The 25,873-nt window shown below is 43.1% G+C and overlaps 3 protein-coding genes across 6 annotated transcripts; 2 read left to right on the top strand and 1 right to left on the bottom strand.

Annotated features, from left to right (window-relative positions):
* The first annotated feature begins 145 nt into the window (after window positions 1–145).
* On the top strand, window positions 146–12,672 carry itih6 (inter-alpha-trypsin inhibitor heavy chain family member 6). 3 transcript variants are annotated; one of them, XM_085910901.1, is made up of 17 exons: window positions 146–277; window positions 2,116–2,151; window positions 3,050–3,204; window positions 4,900–5,010; window positions 5,272–5,522; window positions 5,673–5,842; window positions 5,914–6,030; window positions 6,179–6,350; window positions 6,773–8,137; window positions 8,479–8,511; window positions 8,603–8,620; window positions 8,695–8,742; window positions 8,822–8,851; window positions 8,936–9,028; window positions 9,629–9,742; window positions 9,894–10,277; window positions 10,764–12,672. In XM_085910901.1, exons 3-17 carry the CDS (start codon window positions 3,134–3,136, stop codon window positions 11,012–11,014), a joined length of 3,228 nt encoding a protein of 1,075 aa, XP_085767027.1. In that variant the 5' UTR covers window positions 146–277; window positions 2,116–2,151; window positions 3,050–3,133; the 3' UTR covers window positions 11,015–12,672. The 3 variants fall into 3 exon arrangements, with proteins under 3 accessions (XP_085767027.1, XP_085767019.1, XP_085767011.1); XM_085910893.1 differs by having other exon boundaries at window positions 261–779; window positions 8,987–9,028; XM_085910885.1 differs by having other exon boundaries at window positions 261–779.
* On the bottom strand, window positions 12,205–19,800 carry gdi1 (GDP dissociation inhibitor 1). Its single transcript, XM_085910933.1, has 11 exons — window positions 19,073–19,800; window positions 17,257–17,364; window positions 17,062–17,161; window positions 16,493–16,627; window positions 16,222–16,420; window positions 15,779–15,910; window positions 15,614–15,713; window positions 15,343–15,514; window positions 14,878–15,022; window positions 14,742–14,796; window positions 12,205–14,186 (listed from the first exon to the last, which is right to left on the bottom strand). The coding sequence occupies exons 1-11, from the start codon at window positions 19,115–19,117 to the stop codon at window positions 14,034–14,036; spliced, it is 1,344 nt and encodes a 447-aa protein (XP_085767059.1). The 5' UTR covers window positions 19,118–19,800; the 3' UTR covers window positions 12,205–14,033.
* Window positions 19,801–20,793: 993 nt separating this feature from the next.
* On the top strand, window positions 20,794–25,439 carry atp6ap1b (ATPase H+ transporting accessory protein 1b). Of its 2 annotated transcripts, none has more exons than XM_085910920.1 (10): window positions 20,794–20,964; window positions 21,715–21,835; window positions 22,522–22,596; window positions 22,670–22,860; window positions 22,946–22,983; window positions 23,347–23,432; window positions 23,503–23,732; window positions 23,822–23,857; window positions 24,014–24,251; window positions 24,746–25,439. In XM_085910920.1, the coding sequence occupies exons 1-10, from the start codon at window positions 20,840–20,842 to the stop codon at window positions 24,956–24,958; spliced, it is 1,353 nt and encodes a 450-aa protein (XP_085767046.1). In that variant the 5' UTR covers window positions 20,794–20,839; the 3' UTR covers window positions 24,959–25,439. The 2 variants fall into 2 exon arrangements, with proteins under 2 accessions (XP_085767046.1, XP_085767037.1); XM_085910911.1 differs by having other exon boundaries at window positions 21,712–21,835.
* Window positions 25,440–25,873: the final 434 nt, after the last annotated feature.

Here is a 25,873-nt window from a genome sequence, read left to right as displayed (position 1 = left end):
ATTCCCAAATGTTACTTTAGCATGAACTTTAATTCTTTGAACTTCATTGTATTCCTTGAAAATAAATTGCGCAACTCATATCTCAAGGCAACATTGGCCAATCTTTACCTCTACTGCTACTCTTAACACAAGTAAATGGAGTTCGAATAAGCACAGAGCGTGATACTTTTTTTTTTTTTTTGCCCCCTCTGGTGAAGCCCACGTGTGTGTCCAAGCTGTCCGTGTACAAACAGTAAAAAGACTCCAGTGTGGCAGGCAGGCAGAGAACTGCGGGCTCGTAAGTTTTTTTTTCTCTCCCTCAAATAGCTGAGCATGCATGACAGCAATCCGTCATTGCACTCATGAATCCGAGTGGCAGCAACTCGTGGAATTTCCAGTATACGCACAGAAGAGTTGCTCTCGTCAACCCCACTTGGAATTGAACTTTTTTATTTTTTTGCAGCATCTTTTTGCTCACCGTCCTCTAGCTAAATTGATACTTGGCGTGTTTTTTCACGGACCTGAGGGAGGAGGGAGGAGTGGGTGTGGATGTGGGAGCCCCAAGGGAGCAGGCAGCGTGCGTGCGTGCGTGCGTTGCGCGTAGTAGTTAGTGGTAAAAATGTGAGGTGCGTCACTCCTCCGGACATCATCTTACTTTTTTGTTTTAGTGGCCAAACAGCCGCTTGATCATGGAAACAATGCTTTTGAGCATCCAGTGCATTTTGCTTTTCTTTCTATTTTACGCACAAGAGGGATTATCTCGGGATTATTCGGTTCATCCTGGACAAAATCTTCCAAGGGTGAGGACATTTTTCCCCTTGAGGTCATGCTATATATAACGGTTAAGTCTTTCATTTTCAGACTGTTGCATGCCACAGAAAAATGAAAAATAGTTGACCTTTTTTTTAAATTGTCTCAACTTCTTGCCATTCGCGTAAAATTGATGATGAGACAGAAAGTTAAATGCTTCCCGAACAGTTTCCACTCTTCAGGTTGTGTTTGTTTGAATCCCCCGGATGTGTGGTAATGTATTGACACAGCAATGACTTGTGCCAAATGAACATTTGAAACCGACGCGTGCGCTTTCCTGCTCACCGCGTACACTGAGAGCATTTATTTATTTCCCCTCCGTTCGTGAATGGTTGGGATTCATCGTTGCACAGGGCCGGAGTGTGGTCAGCCCCTTTGCGAGACCCATCATTAGTTGTCTTCCGAAAGCATAGCAGTACCTTGTTGTTCTTCTTACGCACGAGTAGGAAACCAGGGGCGATTCTAGGAGCGCTTTAAGGGGTGCTACAGGTGCTGCAAAGACGTAGGTCAGGGGCGCTGGGGTTTGTGGTCTTGGGGGGGAGGTGGGGAGGGGGCTTTGGCTGCTGTGCACCGGTGTGCAAGGCACATTAATAAAGTACACAGGAATGCTGCAGGGAAGTCTACAAGTAAACCAAATCTAAAAAAGGTTGCCACAGCACAGGAGAAAAACATTGAAATTGGTTTGTCGCAGCACCTCATCAAGATACACATTGAGAGTGTGCATATTTTTGGAGTTAAGCAACCCCCTAGAGTGAGTCCAAAACTCTGTATAACTTTTCTTGAAAGGCAGAGGTCCAGTTAGTTCTCTCTTCAAAGTGAAATTAAGCAAATAGCAGAGGTCGGATGCCCATTTTGTGGATGGAGGATGCAGGACCAGAAAGCTAAAAAAAAAAGATGGACTGACAGAAGTGGGTTTTCGTACGTCCGTGGAATCCGGGACCGTTTCAGCACACTCACATGGAATTGTGCCAATATCCATTTTCGCTTTGTCTCGCGTATGTACTCCGTAATTATGACACTGATGACAACACGTGTTGTCATCACATTTATTCCCAGTACCAGTATCTGTTTTTCATGTTAGTATGAATTTAATTATTAAATCTGTGACTGATTTGAAAAACTTGCCCTGAAACAGAAGGTGGAGGTGGTTTCTTAAGCAAAATGGAGTTTTTACATTTCACCCGTTGCCTATACTGTGTTTTTAACAGCTTTAGAGCTTGTTCAAAACAACACAGTAAAATATAAAATCTCAAATCTTTTGGGGGGGGTGCCAAAAATGGGCTAGACATTCCTATACTCACAGCGGCTCTCTCTCATCTCTTCCAGAGAGGCAAACGCCAAAGCAAAGTTACCCGACCAGCGGTAAGTTTCTACTCCATTTCATGGTGGCTGCTGCCATCAACTGTTGTTGTCATCATTGTACGGTTCAAATGTATAGCACATACATTTTAGATTTAAAAATTGTCTCTTTGTAATGTTTTAAAACTAAACACTGAATTGTATATGTAAATATATTGAACTTCATCGTAAATTTAACTGAACTGTACTTAATAAATATGCTATGATTTCAATTGGGATGAGAAATACCCAGCTCCTGCTTCCCAAAGTAGGAGCATCGAAAATACCAGCAAGCAAGCCAGGAGATCACACGCAGCGTTGGCTGACCGCGCCGCTCTCAGCGGGCGCCGGCGTGGCCCATGTAAACAAGAAGAGGGCCATGACTGCATGTGGGGAGCCGCTTTGTGTTGTTTTGTTGAGTCGGTAGAGGGAATCGGACTGTACCCTAACAGAAAAGGAAGGACAAACATGGGCCTCATGCCACAGCTGGCAGCATGACAACATTGGCCTTTCTGTCCAAATTTTGTTTGCCCAATCAGATTTCATAACTGGGGAAAGAGATTGATTTCTTTTTCAATGGGTTAAAAACATTCCTTTGTTCCTGTTGCTTGGTACAAAAATCGGATATGGTTTTAAATTAGCTGTGAAGAAAATGCACAAAATACAGCTGCTGGTTTGAGCCGTAACATCTGTCTAAAAAAATGGTGATCCTTGTAAATCTATTCTTTGAGGTCACACAAGGATAATCAGTCTGATTTGAAAAAAAAAAAATGAAACTGAAGTTTTGATTGTAGTTCAGTGGCCATGCTTCCGTTTCACTCGATGACATACCACTGAAGTGACTGATTCCCAACAATCACACCTGTACAAGAAAGCGGTAGTTGATCCCAATTTCACATGTTCGTATGTTCCATGCCTGTAGCTGAAGGTCACGGATTACCACGTCAAGTGTAGTGTGGTGTCCCGCTATGCTGTCACCAATGTGCAGAGCTCCATTTGGAACCAGATGGCCATCACCAAGGAAGCCGCCTTCGAGGTGGACATTCCTTCCTCTGCATTCATCTCCAACTTCTCCATGTAAGTCAACATTTATACTCATATTTTGTGAAAGAGGCTCACGGCGATTCTCACGGCATAGGTTGCATTGGTTCTTTGCAGAGGATAAAGAATATGTGCATGTAAGTGTTGCTATACGTGCTAGCTACTTGGGCTGAAGCAACATGTTCAGATAAAGCACGGATGTAAATTGTTAGCCTGTTTTTATAAGTCTCTATTTTCTTTTTAGTTTTATAGTAAACGGAGAGCATCCACAAAAACTCGAGGTGTCGCTTTGAAGAATCGTTTACTGCCCGCTAACTGCTGCTTGTGAAGTGAATTCATTTGGGTTTACAGACAAAATTGAGCACTCGTATCTCAATTTGGCTCACAAATCAAATGGAAAACAAAATCGAAACACCACCGCGTGAGATTATCCACAGCTGAACTTTATGAATAGTCCAGTGAGTCTTGATGTTTTCCTCCACCTTAGGTGACAGATTGGGACCAAAGAGCATTCACTTGAAGAGCAAATATAAGATCTAGATAGAAGTTGCGAGGAATTCGGCAAGGCGTCTGGGGGCGGGGCATCATTTGATTACTAAAGGTGTTGGGAAGCACACTCATTTCAAAGTGCTAAATATAAACAAAACAAATAAGTCAACAGTCCACGCCGGCAGCCATCACGGCGCTCGGAAGCGGGAACCCGAGAGAGCGTGAATGCCGCCTTTTGTGCAAAAAAGTTCATGGAGAAAACGACAGCCGTTTGCCTAGTGCCGCTTATTCCCCCCTCAGCGCCGTAACGGTTGACTGAGGCTCGCAGCCAAGCGGGAGATACGCACACGCGCCGCCCGCTGCCGCCTTTCCACTTTTTAACTATTTGCCAGTCTGCCAGTCTATTTAAGATCCTTTTTTTTTTCTACACCTTTTCATATTCTCGCACAATTAGAGCCTGTGCCGACTGCAAATACCCGGAGGAAGAAAAAAAAAGTTGGGGGAGGTATTGGTTGTGTGTGTGAAACTTAGAAGGCTTTGTTTGTGGACGCACAGCCGCTCCTTCACCTCCACTGCACGGAAATACAAACGTCTTCCATTTTCCACTCAGAACCTTCTCATGCACATGGCCCGAACAAGACGTGTTTTATGCCCCAAGGTTTATTTTAGTTACTGTTTGAAGTTTTTTTTTAATCCCAGGATATATTTATTTTAAGGATTTGACCTTAATTTAGCACCTTGTCATGTGACCCCAGCGGTCAGCAGAAATGAGGAAGTTGCGTGAATTGGATTACACTCAGAGAGTCGGTTTGGCTCGGGGATTTTGTTGGGTGCTGCCCGCGTCAAAGAAATTATTATTTTTCCACTCGGCCTGTTTTGAAGTAAGCCTACTTTTCACACGCCATTCGCTCCTAACAAGCAACATATGTGTTGCTGCATGTGGCACTCCAACAAAGAAGGTGAAGTTCACAGCCATTTTGAAATACTGTGGCACCGTTCCATGACGTGGGTCTAACTTCAAATTGCTCGTAAAAAATAATTCCCATTGAGCTCAATTATCCACTCATTTAGTCTAGGTATGCTGGAGTCTATATCGGCTGACTATATAGACTAGATTTATTGTCATATTGTTCTGGTTTGAACTATTAAAATAGGCAAAAACCTTTTCATTTTTTTTAGGGGTCTTTTGGGAGTAAGGGCCACTGTGAGTCACTGAATTTTTTTTTTTGTCTTTCCCTTCAGCACGTCGGGCGGCAAGATGTATGTGGCCCAGGTGAAGGAGCGAGCCACGGCCAGGAAAATATACGACGCTGCAAAGAAGCAAGGAAAAACAGCAGGACTGGTCGCTACCAAGTTAGTTCCAGACAAATGAATTTACTGCACTGTGCAAAAATCGTGGGCCACCATTTTGGTTTGTAGTTTCCGCAATAATAACAATAACATTGGCTTATATGCGTTTTGGTGAGCAATGTTATTTCCAAGTTTTTTAAATGAATCATTCCATTTAGGGTGGAACAGAAGAAAAAGCTAATCCAAGTTTATGAGTTTAGCACCATACGGTTCATGTGGAATTTCCTGTAGCTCTTTCCTACAACGCCATTTTGTTTCTACCAGAGAGCGGGAGATTGAGAAGTTTCGCGTGGCGGTGAGCGTGCCGCCAGGAGTTCGGATGTCCTTCTGCTTGACTTACGAGGAGCTGCTCCCTCGCCGCTTGGGCCGCTACGAGCTTAGCGTGGCTCTGCGGCCCGGCCAGCCCGTTTCCAACCTCACGTTAGAAATCAGTCTAGCAGAGCCAACGGGTATCGCTTACATCAAGGTCCTTCCACTTCGGACAAGCAGACTGCTGTCCGACAACAAAGCTCAAGGTAATTCTGGCTCATGTTTGTATTCCAATAAAAATTGCAATCGCCGTGGCAACTAGGGGATCTGCGCTATGTTTGAGCGAGTTAAACCGTCCTTGTTGCTCGTGATACAAACTTGTGAAATGGACACATTGCAGCACGGTGTCCCTGCAGGTAACGCAGATCCTCCTGCGTCGACTCAGGTTGAAGAAAGCGTGGGCTGCGCTCGCGTTCGTTACAATCCCACCCCTCAGCAGCAGGTCAGCATTTCGCCCAAGGGTCTGAACGCTGACTTTGTTATTCAATACGACGTGAACCTCACAGACCTGATCGGGGACATCCAGGTGAGCGGCATTGGTTGGAAACCCATCTGTCAAACGGAGACGTGCCTAGATGACGTTTGTCTTCTCGTCAGGTGTTTGATGGCTACTTTGTGCATTACTTTGCACCCAGAGGACTTCCCGTGGTTCCCAAGGATGTCATATTTGTCATCGATGTCAGCGGCTCCATGATCGGCACCAAAATCAAACAGGTCACAAGATAAGACCAAGTGTGATGAAGATCACATTTGGTATTTTAAATACTATTTACGTTTACTGCAAGTGGATGTTTCTGTATTTTGTGCCTGGATTATTTGAAATGTCACACAGTGTCATCCATTTGTGGATTTGTGTCAATAGACCAAGCAGGCAATGAGCACTATCCTCGGGGACCTTCGGGAAGGAGACCACTTTAATATCGTCACCTTCTCAGATAAGGTTCACACTTGGAAGAAAGGACAGACGGTGCGCGCCACTCGGCAGAACGTACGAGATGCCAAAGAGTTCGTCAAAAGGATTATTGCAGAAGGATGTGAGTCAGCATTGTGGCTTCTGGATTTGTATCACGAGTGTCATTAAAAAAAATGTTTGCCTGATCTCCACAACACTTTAGGGTTTGAAGTCAAGGTTAGGCTCTCAATTTAGGTGAGTTTTTGAAATAATTAATTACTATATATAATCATTATTGTTTTAATGCAGAATAAAGCTGATGTGGCAGATTTATCTGTAGATGTTCCATCAATTGTTCTGCCATCATTTTCTCCAGCACATTTGATACTAAAGGAAGGTTGTTCATCGGCCTGTTGGGTTTCAAACAGCGTTTAAGGTCACAAATTAGGGTTTAAAGACAAAGTTGGGGTTTTTAGTCATTTAGCCTGTCTGTTGTTAGTCTGACTGTTCCCTATCTTCGCTTAACGCCGACCATCTCCGATGTTGCTCTCTTTCTCTCTTCAGGGACAAATATCAATGCGGCTCTGCTCTCGGCTGCCCAGCTGCTAAACCATCCATCCCCCGGCTCCCGCCGCGTCCCCCTGGTGGTTTTCCTCACCGACGGCGAGGCCACGATCGGAGTGACGGCAGGTGACGTCATCCTGAGTAACGCCAAGAAAGTTCTGGGCTCAGCCTCTCTCTTTGGCCTGGCCTTCGGAGACGATGCCGACTTGCCGCTCCTCAAACGTCTGGCACTTGACAACCGGGGTGTGGCTCGGATGGTTTACGAGGACGCCGACGCCGCTCTGCAGCTCAAAGGCTTCTACGACGAAGTGGCCAGCCCCTTGTTATCTGACGTCCAGCTCCACTATCTGGACCAGCAGGCGTTTGACATCACCCGCTCTATCTTCCCAAACTACTTCAGAGGCTCCGAGTTGGTGGTGGCCGGCAGGCTTCAAGCGGGGTTGAAGGACTTCAGGGTGTCGCTCTTAGCCAGTGATTCCAAGCAGCGCATGAAGTTGGAGAATGACGTATTAATCAACAGCACCTGGCTCTCGTCGGACTGTTCGAAGGCTCCTGAAGGTATGTCCAGCTTTGTACGTCGTCTCTGGGCGTATTTCACCATCAAGGAGTTGCTTCTGGCCAAACTCAACACCACAGATGCCGTTACGCAGAAGCTCCTGGCAGACAAGGCCACCAATCTCTCCTTAGAGTACAACTTTGTCACGCCTGTCACGTCTTTAGTTGTCGTGAAGCCCGATGTGGACGAAGCTGCACCAACCACTGCAAAGCCTTCCGCCATTGCAACGACAACCGCAACGGTGACAGCCAAAATGTCCGCTGCAAAGAGGGCCCAGTCACCCTCTATCTCGAGAACCAACAAACCTAACCCTCCTAAACAACCTAAAAAAACAGCACTACCTCCTCTCGCCACAAAAACTGTGAAAACAACACCAATGTTCAGCCCCGCTGCCACTCAACCTCCCCCAGTGCCATATTCTGGCAAAAAGCTGAATGATTCCAAAAGTGCCTCTATGCCTCCTGGTGGGAAACTGTCCAGTTCTCTTTTCAATTTTCCCAAGACAGCTCAGCCTTCCACGCCCTCTTCGCCCCCCACGGTTTCAACTCCCGCCCTCCCTGAAAAATCCTCCACCACCCCGCTTTCTACCAGGCAGACGGAACTAGAGAGCAACACTGCATCTACCCGCCCGGACATCACCGGCACGCCGCCCACTCCCACTCCGGTCCCTGCTCCGGATTTAGAAGGAAACGTCATAAAAGTTGCGGAAGAGAACGATATCCGTGTTGCCAACCTCATGGCCGCCACTTTTGCGCCCATGCCAGGTGTGACAGACGGGCCCAGGTTGTGGGAGGCAGCAGGCCTTCTGGGTAAATGCCACTTCATTTAACTCTCTTAGCCCAACAAAATAAGTCAGGTCAATAACTGAACGCAACTTTCACAGCAACAACTGTACCAAAGCAGAAAATTATAAATAATACGCAGAGCTCAATCTATTCCAATATTTAATTGCGATTAATAGCATCATTTCCTTCGTTAACTTACGATTATTCACTAAATAGTCGCACATTTTTATCTCTTCAAAATGTACTATAAAATGATTTTTCTACCAATGTGAACAAAATATGAACAAATCTGCTTATCCAGAGTGACCAATCACTTACATAGCCTCATGAGAGCTGTAAATATTCATTCTTTATCTTTCCACTAGATGTCTCTACCTCCATTCAGATCCAGAGAAAAGGTGAAGAGAAAATGTTTTCATCCAAAATAGTACACTTTGTTTCAAGACAGTCTGTATTCTCATTTCTATCCATACATCTTTTATTCAACAGATATTGACCTTGTGAAAGGTAAGTATGAGGAATCATTTTTGATATGATAAATCATTTCATTAAAACTCAACTGAACTCTTTGCTTTGTCCAGACTATGACGTGACGTATGATTACGACTACGATCTCAACTATGATGCCTGTAAGTTGAAAACGGGAACATGAGACCATTCTCTACTCTCTGAAAACATGTTTGCTTTTTTTGTCCCCACTCGTTTTAGGGGGCAACGCTGCTGACACGGAATCCTTCGGTAGGTACACTTCTCAAAAGGTTGAAGTGCTGAGATGCTGTCACCATGCCACCCGTATATGTGGACTCTTGTGATTGATTTCAGTGCTTGGGAATGAAGAGGATTGTCCTATAGTTGAATGTCTTGTGCTTTTAGAACCTCCATCCAGACTGAGCGCTGAGCACTTCTCCTCATCAGGTAATTGAATCTTCTACTTGTTGACTCATTACATATGCATCCATTCATTTTCTGTACCGCTTGACCCCACGGGGGTCACGGGCGCGCTAGAGCCTATCCTAGCAGTCATCGGGCAGTAGGCGGGGGACACCCTGAACCGGTTGCCAGCCAATCGCGGGGCACACAAAGACGAACAACCTATGGGCAATTTGGAGTGTTGCATGTTTTTGGAACATGGGAGGAAACCGTAGAGCCTGGAGAAAACTCACACAGGCACGGGGAGAACATGCAAACTCCACACAGAGGGGGGGCCGGAGGTGGAATCGAACTCGCACCCTCCGAACTGTGAGGCGGACATGCTAACCATTGTTCCACCGTGCCTCCTCATTACACATCATTCATTTAAAACAAAAATACTGCATCATTTTGTAGTCATCTCTGTCGAGTGCAGTTGAGAAGACCATTATTTGAGTTCTACAAAAACAAACTTAATAAATGATAAAAACTGTCTGGCTCATATGGTGTTCGATGTTCTCTACTGATTGCTGGAGAGGGAAGTTTAAAGGTTGAGGCAAGTGTCTGTTTGAAATTTTAATTTCGCTTCAACTGCTTGTATTCCAGCTGACGGAGATCCTCATTTTGTGCTCCAGTTACCAAAGCAGAAACACAACTTGTGTTTCACCGTAGATGGCCGAGCTAATGATGTGCTAAGGCTGGTGGAGGACCCACAGACAGGTATTTCATTCTTTGGCCATTCACACATCAATTCAGGGTTCTTTGTATATATGTCAATATCTTACCATTCGATTCGAAACAGTAAAAATACCATGATTGATTTTGATATGCTTGCTTTTTGTTTTTGTGTCAAATCTGTAACCCTTTCAAGGACTGATAGTGGATGGCCACCTGACCGGAGCTCCCCCCAAGCGCGGTCACGAAAACCGCTCGAGAACTTACTTTGACCGGCTGAACATCTCGGCAACCGCTGGCCGCTCAAGCGCCATCACGATCACGGTGTCGTTGGAAGAGGTGGCAATCGAAGGCGAAGGGCGGGACATTCTCAGCATCAATCAAACAGGATCGGTAAAGAGGCAGGGCGTGACGGTCGCCGTGGACAACCACCGGGGCTGCTGGATCGAGCTGGCCGAGGATGTGCACTTTCTGGTTCTCTTCCATCATTACAAGCACCCCAGCTACCTGCAGATGGCGCACCTGGGCTTCTACATCACGCGTGGACGCGGGCTGTCGGCCTCCACTCGAGGCCTTCTGGGTAAGATGACCAATAGCCACGCATTTTCTTCAGAATTACAGGGAACCCTGGATTTGATTGGGAGTCGGTTTTTTCAAGGCGCTGCTGGACTTGAATTTTGTAACATTTTACTTTGGTAAAAGATGCAAAAAGTGGCGAAGCAGCGCCCTCTGTTGGACAGCTGCCGCTGATTTCGGAGTCACAGCACCACTTACATTTTTTCTCAGGGCAGGTATAATTTAAACATAAATAAACAAAAGTTTTGGCATATTGGAGTATTTGTAGGCTCTTGACAGATTTCCTGATGAGAGGTGTGTTATAGTAGTCCATCTTGGAGGAGACAAAAGAAAATGAGTTTGGCAGTATTGTGGAGGTTATTGGTATGATTGTCAAAACTAAGTCAAGTGCGGACAAGAAAATGTCCTTCAATTTTTGCGTCATCCAAGTCTGTTTTTTCTTTTATTTGAAAAAGTGATTTTTAATGATGCATTTCCATTCTGTCTGCAGGCCAGTTTCAGCATGCTGCCTTAAGCGTAGCAACTCTGAGCCATTATCATCATGGGGAAAACAATGATGGAACGTTGGCTCGGGGAGTCCTGAGGCGGGGCTCCCAGCTGCTGCCTGTCACTTTGCAGGACAAGATGCTGAAGGATACACTACTCAGGCGACACACGGAGCAGTGCTGGGTGGTGCCCAAGTCGGAGGTAGAACGACTGCTCGGACAGGCGTACGCCAGGTTCGTGGTGGATGCAGTGTAATCGTAGCTCAGTGGGCTCCGCCCTGTCCCCTGGCAACCTCGCGGCTCAAGTCCAAGTGAAGGCATTGTGACATTGTGGTTTGACACATAAACTGCCGCTCGGACGGGTTGCGGTGTTGTCACGTTTTCTTAGTGACAGTCTGTATTTCTGTCCGCAGAAGAGATGACAGTCAAATTCAAAACAAAGATACACACAATCGTTTGAGCCAGGCATGTCAAATTCATTTGACTTGAGGGGCCTCATTCACCCCACTTTGGATCAGTGTGTCTGTTGCTTAAAAAGCTAGTAGCAATTATTATAAAAAGTTTCCATTGTTTTCGAGCCAATAATTACAAGTCAGCCTGAAAATAATCACATTAGTTGGTTATTTTATTTCTATTCACAGATATTTCTGCAAATCATAATAGTAAGCTAAAATGTGTCACAAGAATTATTTCAGTTTCAACAGAGAACTTTGACTCATCAGTACATTTTTTTTATTTCCACATGAATGTGCAACTTATAGCTCAAAGTGGATTTATATACCGTATGTACCTTTTATAAAACAACTTTTTTTATGAAGTAGAAATCATTTTAAAATTACTTATATTTTTGCATCCATCTAGACGTCTTAGTGATGTCAACTGACTCACCACACCATACAAACTTAGTGGGAACATTTCAGATACACAGTATAGTCTGTAAATGTAGACATTAAACACAGAAGTTGTGGCAGTGGCCTATCTGAAAAAAAAACATAAAAGGGTTCCACTAAACAAACCACTTATGGAAACGTGACTAAAATTTGGCATTGTTTAACCTTCAAAAGTCCATCAATATAAGATTTAAATGATTAGTGGTAAAATTGAGTCGTCGTCAGTGCGCCCTCCAGTGGACAAAAATATCAACAATAGTTACATTGGTCAAAGAATTGCGGTTTATTCTCTATGCCCACCAGCCAGATTGGACTGTCTGATGGCCAGTTTTGGCCCACGGGCCGTACGTTGGCCACCTCTGATTTTGAGCCGTATGTTCTCCGGTTCACATTCACAATGGGTTTTGTGTACGGTAGCAATATTTGTAAGTTGTTGTTTTTTCATTACTTGTAATCAAGTAAACATTTATAATGTTTTCTCATTTTAGTTAACATGTATTACTGGATGCATCCATCGGTTTTATCTTTAAAAAGAAAGGCAGACCAATTCTTCCAGATTTCGCCATGTGCTTTTTTTTTATTTTTCTATCATTTCATTCATAGTTTACTTCATTGTATTTGTTACACAAGACATTAGGCATTGTTCACATACTAGTGATCAAACAAGGACAGTAAGGTTTCTACTACTCGGCCTATTTCTTTAGTCAATTCAATGGGAAGTTGTCAATAGTGGATCTCGGAGGCCAAACGATGTGAATTAAAACAGTACAACAACATGTGGGCCTTTTTGTTTTCAATAAATTAAATAAAAAGATGTTATAGCACTTTATAATGAGGAAGGCAGGGCAATATATTAACGAGGAAAGCAAATTCCAGTTATTTTCAGGTAACATTTGTCCACACACAAACAATGTTGAGTTAATGAATAAACTGTGAAAGTGGCAAAAAGACAACTGTTCGCATCTGGACTGGGACTGTCGTTAATACCGTTTCTCAATCCAAGCAAATAATTGGAAGGAAGGATGACTGGTCAAATGAAACACGCCATTGCTCTGTATTTCTGTGTGAGCACATTGCAGAACAAGCAAAATGAGCGGATAGCATCTTCAACTTGAATAAATAGAGAATATCATTAAGACACATACACTCATGAACTCTTTTCAGGGTTGCCGAGTGAACAGATGCTAAAGGAAGCAGTTGGATGGGCAGAAGCGTAAGTGAGCAAGTGCTTTCAGGAACATAATGGGCCAGAATTTTCAATCAAACCCCAAATTAAGGCTTCAACCAAATAACAGCGTGTCGGTTTGTTTGTTGTGGGGCGGCATTTCTCTTCGGCTTTGTCATCGTGGAGGCTTCTCACCTTCCCTCTGTCGCCAAGCTTATATTTTCACTGGAGTCACGTCCATAGTTATCGGGAAATGGAGACAATTGTTGTCTTTTTGGATCTAAACACATCTTGTTGGTTTCATTTGGTCCAATTGTTACCATGTCCCAATATTTAGGGACCTGACTGTACATTTAGCCTCCAAGCGACTGACTCATCACATTGACCTACACAAGGCTTGGAACAACTGGGACACAATCGGGTGCTTTCACTTTCAGACAAAATGTCAGTCTTCATTCACTCACGAGTGAAACATTCCGCTAAACTATTAACAAATGTGCTCGCATCTGTCATTTCCAATCTCCACAATCAAAAAACAAGTCTCACCTCAGTCTTGCTTACTCTCAACAACATTTCTGCTCAAGCTCAGTTTGTACCTCACCTCTGTAAACGTCATAACTTCAGCCAGTGAAAACGTGCACCAAACGCAAACACATAAAATCCTTTGAAATGTTAAAACTACTGCACTGGTAAAAAGGGATGTGACGTGTTAAACAAACCACTGCTTTTGTACGGAAGTGACAGAAAAGAGCCAACCGACCCAAAGTAGGAGTGGCGTGTCATACGAATAAAAGCAGGGCTGACAGGTGTCACAGCGCGGCCTTCGGAGCGCCGTCCGTGTTGTATGCGCGCTACTACTGCGTGGGAGGGACTACCATGCATGCACGTGAAGCCTTCTGGAAAATTCTACACAAAGCTGTTAACTGACATATGAGAAAAGATGGTCGGAAAAGAATGAAATGCTAAATTCTAAATGGACATCTACAGACAAGACGTGATTATAGATTCTACAACGGAATGAATGACCGTATCAGCTCTGCTTTTGGGTGACTGCGGTGTGTGTGTGTGTGTGTGTATGTATGTGCGTGTCAGGAGAGAGGGGAGCGTACAAGGAAAAGGAGGCAAATGGCGGCAAAAGGCGGGCACAGCACTTTGATGCCAGGCCATCTCCCCCCTTTTGCCCCTTTCCAACGCTGCCTCCTCCATCTCGAGCGGACCGCTCACTGTTCGTCCTCCCCGAACACGTCGTTCTGTTTGCGCTTCATGTTCTCAAAGTCAAAGTCGCTGCCCGTCATGCGCTTGTAGATGTCCTTGATGTCATTGCAGGTGGTCTCAAAGTGAGTGGTCGCGTCGTAGGAGCTGGAGGCGAAGATCTGCCAAGACATGCAAAGTTATTATTACCAGCAATAGATCTAGCGATTCAAAATGAATCGAGTCATTGACAACTAACGGTTTAGAGACGTTATTTAACTTGTCCAAGTTGTGCAAATCCTTGGATTTTAGTCAATGCAGAGTTCGGCGTTACAATGATCATGTTTTTGCATTTTCTGACATTTTCTGACATTAATCTATTATATTAATTATTATTGGCAGCCGTAATATTGTAGTTGAACCTGAAACAGCTTAAAAAGTGTCGTAGTGCGATTTTCGTGCCCTTCTTTCCTTAGCGTGTATCAGTAGCCAAGAAGTAGCTCTCACTTACCAAATAGCTGTACATCACTCCCACTCGTGTGATATTGTGCACTTGTTGTTTATTTGTTTTTTTAATCATTAAATAATACCAAATAATCAGATAAAAACAATGATTGGTTAAAAAAAAAACACCTTGCAAAAATCTTAAAGCATTTTTTAATGCAGTTATTTAATCAATTGATGACCTCATCGATTCTAAATCTTTTCCTGAGTGACATCCCTCAAAATAATCTCACCTGGCTCTCCGTGCCGTCATCCGTGGGCTCGTAGAGATCACTGATAGCCACAAACCTGCAAGAAACAAAATCCTCACTGTGGCGGTTCTACAGCCTAACGGTGATCTCAGGTCGCAATGGAAAAGGAAAGACTTACTTTTGGTCAATTGGCTCCAGTAGCTCGATGGCAGGCTGGATCTCAGACTCCGGCTCGCTGGTTTCCACCGTGGTGCTGACGATGGCAATGTACTTCCCCTGGGCCGCCACGTTGTGGGCATAAGAGATCATGCACACGTAGATGTCTGCACAATGAAGCAGAATGTCTTAAAAATAACCAATAAGCTATTTATAGAGCACATTTCAAACAAGTATTGCAGCACAAAAAAACACAACAAAAAAGGCATACAACAACAGTAAAAGAAGGTTTTTAAAACTTATTCAGAATTTGCTCTAGTGGAGATTTCAGCTTGAGACTGTAAGTGAGGCAATTTACTAAAAAACATCTGGAGTGGTCATAAAATGCACAAGTAATTTGTACGACAGCGAGACTAAATTCCACAGATTCCATCAAGATTGTATAACTTGAAGGTATGATGCCACGTTGAAAGTGAGTAACGCTCACCAGAGTTACGATTAACCTGATTCTGAGGGATGATGATCTGGCAGGAGTTGGCATCGTTGGTGTTTTTGATGGGATGGCTGAGGATGCAGATGACGCGGATCACCTGGCCCGCCTTGCGCACGCGGTCGGGGATGTAGCTAGGATCGCAGATCAGCTGCTTACAGCGAGCCACCTGAAGCAAAGTTCACTTCAATTATTCCCATGACTCTCTATGTCTATCAAATACAGTGCAAATAAACAAGTATTCCTCGCAGCGTCACTGTCACCATACCTCGCCTTCAGACTTAACGCCAATTACGTGGCCGCCTTCAATAACAATTTCATCCACTGGCTTGTTCAGCATGTAAGTGCCTCCGTAGATGGCGCTCAATCTAAGGAGAGTGAACTGTTCAAGCATCCGCATCAAAAAACGGATAAATGAACACTGTCACGACACCTGGCAAATCCCTGCGGCAGCTCTCCAAGGCCATACAAGGGGTAGAGATACGGGCTCCTCCCGTAACGTGCCAGCGACTCGCTGTACAACTTGATTCGATTGATGGTGTCCAGGCAGGGGAAATCCAGGTACCTGATGACACACAAAATACCTTGATGTCAACTTGAACTCATTCACTGCCATGGACGTTTGTATTTGTCAGCTGTATTCCGACCAATAACAAATATCTTCAACAGGTTGCTAGATTTTGACTGTTTAATTCATATTACACAAACAAAACATGAATCAGAACATTGTGTTTCAATTTGGGATGCACAGAACATATGATAGCTAATCAAATTTGGGGGTTGACTTCCTCTTTAAAAACGTGTGACAGACTCATTGTAAATTGGATTTTGATGGAATGGAATCGTCAATCAACAATCGATCGTGGGTTCTCTTACTCATCTGTCCTGTAGAGGGCAAGGGCATGGCCGGTAAAGTCGATGACATCCTGGCCCAGGTCAAACTTCTTGTAAACATCCCTCATGGTGGTGGTCTTGGGGTCCATGCCCTCGAAGGTCTTGGGGTCGTTCTCGTCAAAGTTAGCCACAAAGACTAAGAACTTGCGGAAGCGGCGCTTCTCAAACATTCCCATCAAATCTGGAGATTCGAGCGTAGGCGTTACTACTAAGGCAGCAGTTGTGCTCGATTTGTGGAGGCATTCGGACTTACTTGAAGCTAACGCCTCAGTTTCGGTCGACGGGACCTTGTAAATCTTTCCTCCCTTGTAAACGAAACTTCCTTCCACCACTTTGAAGTCCAAGTACCGAGTCACTTCTGTGTACAACAGCATCTTCACCAGTTGACCTATAAACAAAAAACACATTTGCTTGCAGTATTGTTAACATCTGATTTATAACAACAATTTATACTTTTGCTAAAGCCTCACCAATAAGAACAAAACATTCATGTGTGATTAGTGCTTGGTTTTGATGGCCTTTTTCAGTTTTAGTCTAGACTTTGTGCCAAGATAGTTTTTGTTAGTTTTGGTTACGTTATATGTTTAAAGGTTAATGAAAATGAAAAGATATTTTAGCATAGATTTTGTAAACCACATTAAAACACACATTAATTCACAATTGCAATACAATTGAAAAGTAGTCGCCAGTAGAATACCTTTTTCAAATTGTTCAGCCACATTTGAGATACAAGTATTTGGCGTCTCCAATTAAACGTGTATGTCAAGGCTTCTAAGGCTTATTGGCCGACCTGTTTCCACGTACGTACAAAACCGAACTGACCATTGGCCATGAGAAACTTGGGGATGAGGTCCACGTTCCAGTCGCGTCCTCGGCCCATCGATTCGGGCGGAGTGTTAGGAAGGCTGAAGCGCTTGTAAAGCTGAGGGAACGCACAAGATGTACATGAACAGATGCTGCAGCTTGTGCAAAAGGAAACACCTTGTGGCACATCGAACATTTTGAGGGCCCCGTTACCTCTTCCAGTGGGGTGATGGAGGAGCTCTCACCACCATAGTACGGGTTCCTGTCCATGTGCAGAACCTTCTTGCCATTCACAGACATGATCCCAGATAGGATACATTCCTGCACAAAACAATTGCATGGAAACAAATGAGGACTGTTCAAAGGGCAGCTTTTCACCCTTATGATAATCTAGTTTAATTATTATTAATGATATTTATTAAAAATAACTATAATAATAATAATAATAATAATAATAATAATTATTATTATTATTATTATTATTATTATTATTAATTATCATTATAAATAACTTATTATATATAAAATATATAATAATCATCATCATCGTTTAAACTATAATCATTATTGTTATAACAATAATTATTAACATATATAATTATTATTATTATTTGTATTATTATTGTTGGTGTTGTTTATAAACCCAGTAAATGTCTTAAATATTGCTGGGCAACAATTAATCAATTATACTAATAAAAAGAAAATCAATTATCAAATTAATAAAAAAAATCTTGTTAGCTGATTAATTGTATAAAGAAGAGCTTGTTTAGCTTCAAATTGTCTAAATCTTCATAATTTCAGCCTCTCAACAAAGTCAATATTCTCCCAGTTCTGTCATCCTGCATGAAAGCACATTGGTTATCGCTTTTTCAAAGACATTTACCTCCACCTGCCCTCAATATTACACAAAAATCTGGAACTGAATCATTGTGATGTTATGTTTGTGCATTTTTTACAATGTCCTATTTTTTTCTACAACCGGCTGGAAATTAAAAAAAATAATAAAAATTTATTCGATACAAAATCAGCAGATGGTTTTAAGACAATAAAGTGTCCTTTAAGTGTGGAATGTGAGTTGCTATTGATGTTTATCTATATGTGCCCTGCCAATTGACCGCTCTTGCTGTATGTCAGCTGGGAGAGTCTGCAGCACACCCGCAACTTGTGAGAACGGACGTATCCACTATCCACTGTGAACTCTAAGTTGTGCACTTTGACAAACTGATTCGTAATGATGCACACATTTTTGTGATGAAAATTCAGATTTTGCACCAAACCAATGGAGAATACTTGGAAGTGGTTATTTATAGCGGCTTAGGCCACAATTATACTGACCCAGCCCATTTGAACTTAAATTGAGGTGAATGTGGCCAATAAATCAACTGTTTGACCCTCCCCTGGACAAACTAGCGGAAGTGATGCGAAATGAACAGACGGATGCGGGGAGGAGAGCCAGACTGGTATGCGCATGCGCCATTTCGGGCTTCAAGCATTTCTCGACTTTACTCTTTGCAGGAAAAAAAAAAAAAAAAGAACAGGAATATTGTCAGCCTCGATGTGCGTGTCATGATGACGTGTTCACACGAGACAGCATGACAAGATTGACTGGAGAAGGCTCTTCTCAAATGACTACTTTTGCAATTCAAATTAAATGTCCCCCAAATGTGCGTGAGGACGCATTAATATCGTGTCGTGGCGTGAAGCAGCAACTGGAAGACGATTCGAGAGGGGCTCCGGCCTGCGGCGGCGAGGAGGAACAGCAGCAGCAACGGGGTGACGCCTAAAAGATGCTACAGGCTGCAACACTACACCCCACGTACACCAAACCCGTCCCCCGCTCGTCCACGCACAATTCCACTCGTATTTCACTTGAGCGTCCATCTAAGCATCTAAATGCACATTTCCTATCACAATGTCACGAATGCACCGGCGGGAGGCTTTTTATGTTTCGGGCCTCGATGGTGCTGGCCAACACTAGGAGACGCTCAGTTGAAGCCCAAGGATGCAAAAATGAAGCTTGACGTCTTACTGTGAGTCCGGTGCCCAAAACGATCACATCATATTCTTCATCCATGTTGTCGTCTCGCCGCCTCTCCCGTCTCGCCCTCTTTTTTTTTTTTCTATGAGAAACGCAGCGAACTCTTCCGCTCGGGGAAAAAATGCCACTCAGTGTCCTGCTCACAGTGCAGCTACTCCGGACGCCTGGTCGGCACTTTAAATGTGTTTTGTGATCATAAAATGAAGCAACGAGGAGTTGAATGTGTAAGATGTCCACACTCGATGTCACTGGCGAGGACGACCAAAGATGGCCTGGACCCTGGAGCGCTCGGGAACAGCGTGTCTGCCCGCTTGCGCGTCGGCAAATAGTGCGCTCCCTCCCTCCTCACAATGGACACCGAGCAGAAAATGACACGCCAACGTTGCCCCCGCTGCGGTAAGCATAATCCTCAGTTTCAGAGCTCTTCTTTGAGTTTATAACGACCACAACGACTTTTTTTTTAACAATTCGATCCTGTATTTTCTTTTTCTAGCCTCCCTTTCCAGTTGTAGGTTCAGTATTATGTGGACGAATGGGAGGTATCCTTCCGCCAGTACAGCTGTGTGAACTGCTTTCCCACACTTCCGCACAGAAAATGGCGAGAAACCACATAAAGTCGCAATTTGTTTCTCCAAGATGGTTTGTCTGTTTGTGTAGCACGGGTACGTGGTGTTCTTCTTCTTTTTTTTTTTTTGCCTATTAATCCAAACCAATATGCTGACAGAAACGTAGCACCATGGACAGTTGCCAGGTGCACCTGCACGTCACGCATCCACCCGAAAAAAATAGTGGAACTTGCACATGTGACATGTGACGTTTATACCCCCTGGCATAAATTGTAGTTTTTGTTCCTTGTTGTATACCATATCTGTATACCTGTTCTTTATCTCTATTAAAAAGTAATAAAAAATAAAAATGAAAAAGTGGAACTTGCTCTCTGTATTTGTAATTTGTATTAAGTATGACTGCCACAACACGGGACAAAAAAAAAGATAAAAAATAGATGGATGGAGTTTGATTATAACATATAGCTCCACGTTTGATTGCGGTAGTTTATCCCGTAAAAAAAAGATAAAAAATAGATGGATGGAGTTTGATTATAACATATAGCTCCACGTTTGATTGCGGTAGTTTATCCCGTTATAAACAAGTATTACGTTATAAAATTAAGTTGAACTTGTTTGTATAAAAACCCTTTTACTTATAAAATAAGAAAAAAAGACCTCATGTTTACAATCTAATCGTAGAATTTCCCTCATAATATTCCATTATCTTTTTCAACTTGTTTTCCTTTTCTTGATTTTTTTTCCATATAATTTGTGATTTTATGATTTTAATTACTTTTATTTCCTATTTTCATATAATTACCACTTTTTTTCCACAGTTATGTGGTAATCCTGTCACTCCACTGTTATAAATGGTGACCCTACTTTGAAACCCTAATCCAAAATTAAAACCCTAATTTGAAACTGTAGTTCAAATCCTTTATTTGAAGCCCCAACCCCAACTTAAACCCCCTAATTTGAAACCCTAACCCTAGTGGAAAACCTTAATTTGAAACCCTAACTTTGTTCAACTTGGAGCACTGGCGTCCCTAACCTGAAAGACAAACATACTGACAGACAGTGAAAGTGAAGAGCTGGGGACATACTGACAGAGCGGCAGTGAGCGCATGCGCAGAAGCTCGCACCATCTTGGTCACATGACAGTCAGCTGTTTGGTGTCACGTGCAGGAAAGTTTTGGTACAACTTGTCAAGATGGCATCAGGCTGGCCGTGCTATCGTCGAGCGCGGCCAATGTTTTTACTTTGTGTTTTTTTGGCCTCTTTTGGGACGGCGGATTCGACTGCTCAAGTACCGCATCTCATTTGGTCTTCACACGGGTAATATGTCACGTATTCCCCTCATTTAGTCGTGAAATGAACGTCGCCGTGTAGCATGCTAACGCTAACACCCGTTGCTAAATTACTTTTTTCTCTTAGATCTTTGAATAAGAGCAAGCGAACAAAACTCGGGCAAACCTTTCCCTTCCAACGTCTAAAGACGAATATTCAAATGCAATACAGTATTCATTTGAACCTTCAAAGAAATTTCTTGGGAAGGATTACACTCGTCGATGTTATGTTATCCAACTTGGTCTCATAATTATTATTATTAAATTATTACTAATTTGTTTTTTTTATATTACTGGAGCTTATACCAGCTGACTGATTTGTATTCTCCGGGTACTCCGTTTTCCTCCCACATTTCCGAAATATGCATGTTAGGCCGATTGAGCAATCCAAAATTGAAGTAATTCTTGTAATAAATGGTATTACTGTGCATCATGAATATACGGGACCCGCTTTGACAGGCTCCCACCCCAAAACGGTGCATTGTCCTGCCCTCTGTTGTTTCCAAATGGAATGAAATATTCCAGTGGTGTATTGTAGGGCTGTGCAATTAATCAAAGTTCAATTACAATTATAACACTCCACGATGAAAAAAATTATCATGGTCGTAAAAGTAAAAAAGATTGTTATTTGGTTGGTCAAAAGGGAACTTAAAATAAACATATTTTTCAAGAAATGTATTGAAGGAATTTGCTTGTATGCAATCATTGAATGAGCTGTTTCTCTTTTGCTTTCCAGCAGTTTGCCACACGTGGCCTCATCTTCAGCAGGTCATGTCACATCCTCCCAGCAGCTTGCCTCCTACCTCGGCTCCGCCTTTGGCTCCGGTGTCCACACCGTGCTGCTCTTCCTGCAAGATAAGGTCGGTGAGGCGACATGTTAGATGAATGGAGCAGGCTAGTGGGGAGGGGGAGAGTCATGTGACACGGTACCACGTGATGCTGCGCTTCTTTGTTCTCATCGTAGTGTGACATTGAGTTGGAGACTTACTTCCTCTTTGGAAATTCCTCTCCACAAACAATTACACTATGTGTTCTGGGGGAAGGCGTTTCCGTTGATCTATTACAATAGCTCGTCTACAATTACCACGCAGTTCCTAAGTCAGGAGATGACATATAAGGGCGTTAAAAGTAAACGTTGTAAACATCAGACAAATGTAGCTTTTTAGCATAGAATTTGAGTTAAGCAGCAAAATTCTGCCAATTTTATCCGTCTCAGGGGGTGGCCATTTTGCATCTTTTGCAGTCGATTGAAAATTACATCACTGTTACCAGGTCAGGCTCAGCTTTACAAAACTGGTGAGCCATGATTGATTGTGACCTTGGGTGTGAATATTAGCAGAACATATGTAACAATATACTGTCTGTATTAGCAGAGTAAAATGAGATGTCTTTCATCATGAATAAAGAACACCGCTTAGCACAATAAAAATAATCATGAACAAAGACCACCGCTTAGCACAATAGAAATAAACAGTATGGTTCAAAATAATTCTTAGTGTGCAATCTGATGCATCTTTATGAAAAAAAAATTTCTGTGTTTGTACAGTTGAGCAAAGATGACTTTACAGTGTTCGCCGGCGTGTTTGGAAACAAGCAGGATGGCGCCTTTCAGAATCTGGAGGTACCTTTTCCATTCACCTGTGTGTTCAAGATCGCATCGTTTGGCCAGTTGTTACTCACCGCTTTGTGTCCAGGTGCTGCTACGGTCGTCTGCATCTTCAGTGACGTTTCCCGCTGTGGCGTGGTCGCCCTCGACATCCACGTCAACACTGCTGGAAGAGCTTCTAGGCGTCTCGCCAGTGCTGGTGGATGGGGACATGTCGCAGGTGGACCTGGATGCATCCGTCAACAATCTGCTCATCATCAAACTGCCTTATTGCACAAGGTCAAGTAACACCGGATGAAAATGCTTTTTCATTTGTAGCAGTATGATCTATAACATCAAGAATGTAATTATTTTTACCATGCAGCGTGCAGAAGTCTTGCCAAGAAGTGCTGCGTGACAACGGTAAGATTGATTGCAATTTGCCTGACTGATATCCATTGGTTATTATGCCCCAGAATTATTTTAGCAACATGATTAACTGATAGCTTGTCAAAATAAAAATTTGGGTTAGAACAGCACCTTCCATGTGAGTACACCTCACCAACAATTTTGAAAATCACTCACCCCTAAGCTTCTTTTAAAGAAAACTCTTTTAAAGAAAAAATATTATTACCATTATTAGTAATGATGCCACTTATTATATTTATTAATATAATAATATTATCAATATGCATTATTATAATAACCCTGATGAGGAAAAGCACTATGGAATTTGAACGAATACCTTCTCATATTCCTTCAACAATGAATCCCTCGTCTTTTCAGATGCGATGATCGCCAAGGTTGTGAGGACGATGGACGACATCAATGTGCCTTACACAGCGGTGTATACGGGAGCCCAACCATCACGAGTGAGGAAACAAGGCCCTCGTTGAACGCATGGCGCCAACAGTCTTTATTTCAGCTGACTTTATTTTTCAGATAATTTCCTCGCCCTCTGTGAAGCGTCCTGCCATCGGTCGGTCGTTGCTCCAAGCCGCCGTCCCTGATGTCAAACCGCCCATCGTGTTCAACAATGAGTCCGGCAACCCCTGCATCATGCTGTGGGCGCAAAACCTCAACATCCGTGTCTCACCCACCGAGGGGTGGATCGACCTCGCCAACAACACGCCCTCCTTGGCGGGCTCCATGTGCAATGCCACCAACTCCTTGTGAGAGGCGTTGTTTGGACTTTTGGACTACCAATGTTTTTGTGTGACTTTAATGTTTGCCTTTTTATTTTATTTTTTTATTTATTCAGGCTTGTGCTCAGCTACCCATCAGGCGTCAACCTGAGGTAAGGAATTCAAGGCCAAAGCACAGGTCTTGAAGCCAAATTTTGCAATGAACTCACTTGCCTGTAAGGAATTGATAGGCAAATTGTCAAAGCCATTGAGTGATTATGGTGACCATTTGCCCTTACTCAGCACGTTTCTTCCACATGCCTTTGCAGCTTTGCCATGAGTCAGCGCTTCTATCCAGTGTCGGCCAGGAACTGGTTCACCCTGGACTGGGTGTGGCTACAGTCCAACAACGGGACGGCATCCTTCATGGGGACCCGCGCCCTCTCGGCACCCGCCGAGTATTCCTTCCGGTGCGGCATGTTCAGCAGTTTCCGCAATGCTCTACTCGTGCCTAACTCCACAGAGGAAAGTGTGGCCGACTGGAGGTTCAATTTCATCGACTTCCAGGTAATTTCCTCGCATGCTCAACAGGGCTCACATTGGGGGGGGGGGAATCATTATTTAGCTAACTTTTCAGGATATCCAAGATATTTCCCTCATTCCAAAACTTCCCACTTTTCCCCATAATTCCGAATTCCCCCCCAACAACAATCCCACTTAACACAGTAAAATACCCTCCTCCTTCCACATTTCTTGACTACTTCCAATTACAAATTGTTCATTTAGTTAAGAATATACATTCTCAAAATACATTGATTATGTTTCTCTAATTTCCCCGAGAAAGTTTACAATGTAATCTTATTTCTCTCCTCATTCCTTGACCGATTCAAATTCATATTTCACTCTTCCGTCCACATTTCTTGACCAGTTGGAACCATTCCTACATAAACATTTTAACAGTTTAATTAATTCCACTGCCTTTCAGTTGAGCTTCAGCTTTCCGATTCTGTTGCTACTGAATTGCAACCAACTAAATTGATGGATTTCCTTCCGCTTTGCAGATTCAGGGCTTCAGCTTGGTCAACGGAACGAATTTCTCTTATGCTAGCGACTGCGCAGGCTTCTTCACGCCAGGAATTTGGATGGGGCTGTTGACGTCGCTGCTCCTGCTGACCATCTTCGTTTACGGGCTGCACATGATCATGCAGATCAACACCATGGACCGATTCGATGACCCCAAAGGGCCGTCTATTTCTGTGCCTCAGTCAGAGTGACAATATTCAAGCCCTTCTCTCTGAGCTCCGTTTTAAGACGCTGTTATTCCCTAAGTGCCAAAACCATCAGGTTGAGTCACCCTTTTAGTGTATATCTAGTTTAGCTTGATTGTGTGTGCATGTTTCAAAGGTTTACCACAATTGCCAGAGATAGAATGCCTTTTTTGCATTTGATTGTGTGCTTGATGCTTAGAAGAATGTTTCAGACCTGTGATTTAATTTGACACACCATTTTTATTTTGAAAGGTGTATGCAGTGTTGTATAAAAGTCCACTTATCCTGAATCATTCCTTTATGTTCAAGTCACGTTCAAATTGTGCCACTACTGCTCTCGAACCTTATTTATTTGCACAAAGGAGGCCTTCAAAGTTTGATTCAGGATCCTTACACTATGCAATAAGTGAGTGCTGTTAAACTTGAACATGTTTCTTTCTATTGCCATCTGATGCAATTCAAAATAAAATATACATTTTGTTTGTCATTTCTGCCTGATTAACAAGTAGTTTGGCAATTTATGAATCTTGAGTATTTTTTCTGAATGCAGATGAAATTTGCAGAAGCACCATGTCGCCCAACTGTCATTAAACCAAGGCTCCACCTAAAAAAAGTACAAAAAGCAATTAATGTACTCAAAATGTGTGTGGTGTGAAATGTGGTTCAAGTTATTCTTATGCAAAATTATGAACACAGATCAATGAGATGCCAATTTGACAAACCACACAACTTTACAAGTCATTTTGTCTATAGTTAATGAAAATGTGCATGGTCTGGTGGCACCAGATTAAAAACCATATAGTGTGAGTACCTTCCCTGTTGATAGAGCAAAGGTTCCATAGTGTAGTGGTAAGTGCTTTGAACTCCCACCCTGGCAACTTGAGTTCGAATCACGGTGTGACCAAGTGAAACAATTTTTAA

Source organism: Syngnathus leptorhynchus, chromosome 1, assembly GCF_054491065.1.
Source record: "Syngnathus leptorhynchus isolate UIUO chromosome 1, UIUO_Slep, whole genome shotgun sequence".
Lineage (NCBI taxonomy): Eukaryota > Metazoa > Chordata > Actinopteri > Syngnathiformes > Syngnathidae > Syngnathus > Syngnathus leptorhynchus.
Note: the sequence above shows the minus strand (reverse complement) of the source record. Positions and strands in the feature narration are given on the sequence as shown.

Excerpts from the sequence above, each read along its gene's own strand:
- itih6 (XM_085910885.1), top strand. The coding sequence starts at position 669 with ATGGAAACAATGCTTTTGAGCATCCAGTGCATTTTGCTTTTCTTTCTA. Across the intron at positions 6,351-6,772 it reads AAGGATTATTGCAGAAGGAT|GGACAAATATCAATGCGGCT; the intron begins GTGAGTCAGCAT and ends TTCTCTCTTCAG. Across the intron at positions 8,743-8,821 it reads CGATCTCAACTATGATGCCT|GGGGCAACGCTGCTGACACG; the intron begins GTAAGTTGAAAA and ends CACTCGTTTTAG.
- gdi1 (XM_085910933.1), bottom strand. The coding sequence starts at position 19,117 with ATGGATGAAGAATATGATGTGATCGTTTTGGGCACCGGACTCACA. Across the intron at positions 17,162-17,256 it reads CCATCACCCCACTGGAAGAG|CTTTACAAGCGCTTCAGCCT; the intron begins GTAACGGGGCCC and ends GCGTTCCCTCAG. Across the intron at positions 15,515-15,613 it reads GCGTTAAGTCTGAAGGCGAG|GTGGCTCGCTGTAAGCAGCT; the intron begins GTATGGTGACAG and ends ACTTTGCTTCAG.
- atp6ap1b (XM_085910911.1), top strand. The coding sequence starts at position 20,840 with ATGGCATCAGGCTGGCCGTGCTATCGTCGAGCGCGGCCAATGTTTTTA. Across the intron at positions 23,733-23,821 it reads TGCAATGCCACCAACTCCTT|GCTTGTGCTCAGCTACCCAT; the intron begins GTGAGAGGCGTT and ends TTATTTATTCAG. Across the intron at positions 23,858-24,013 it reads CCATCAGGCGTCAACCTGAG|CTTTGCCATGAGTCAGCGCT; the intron begins GTAAGGAATTCA and ends ATGCCTTTGCAG.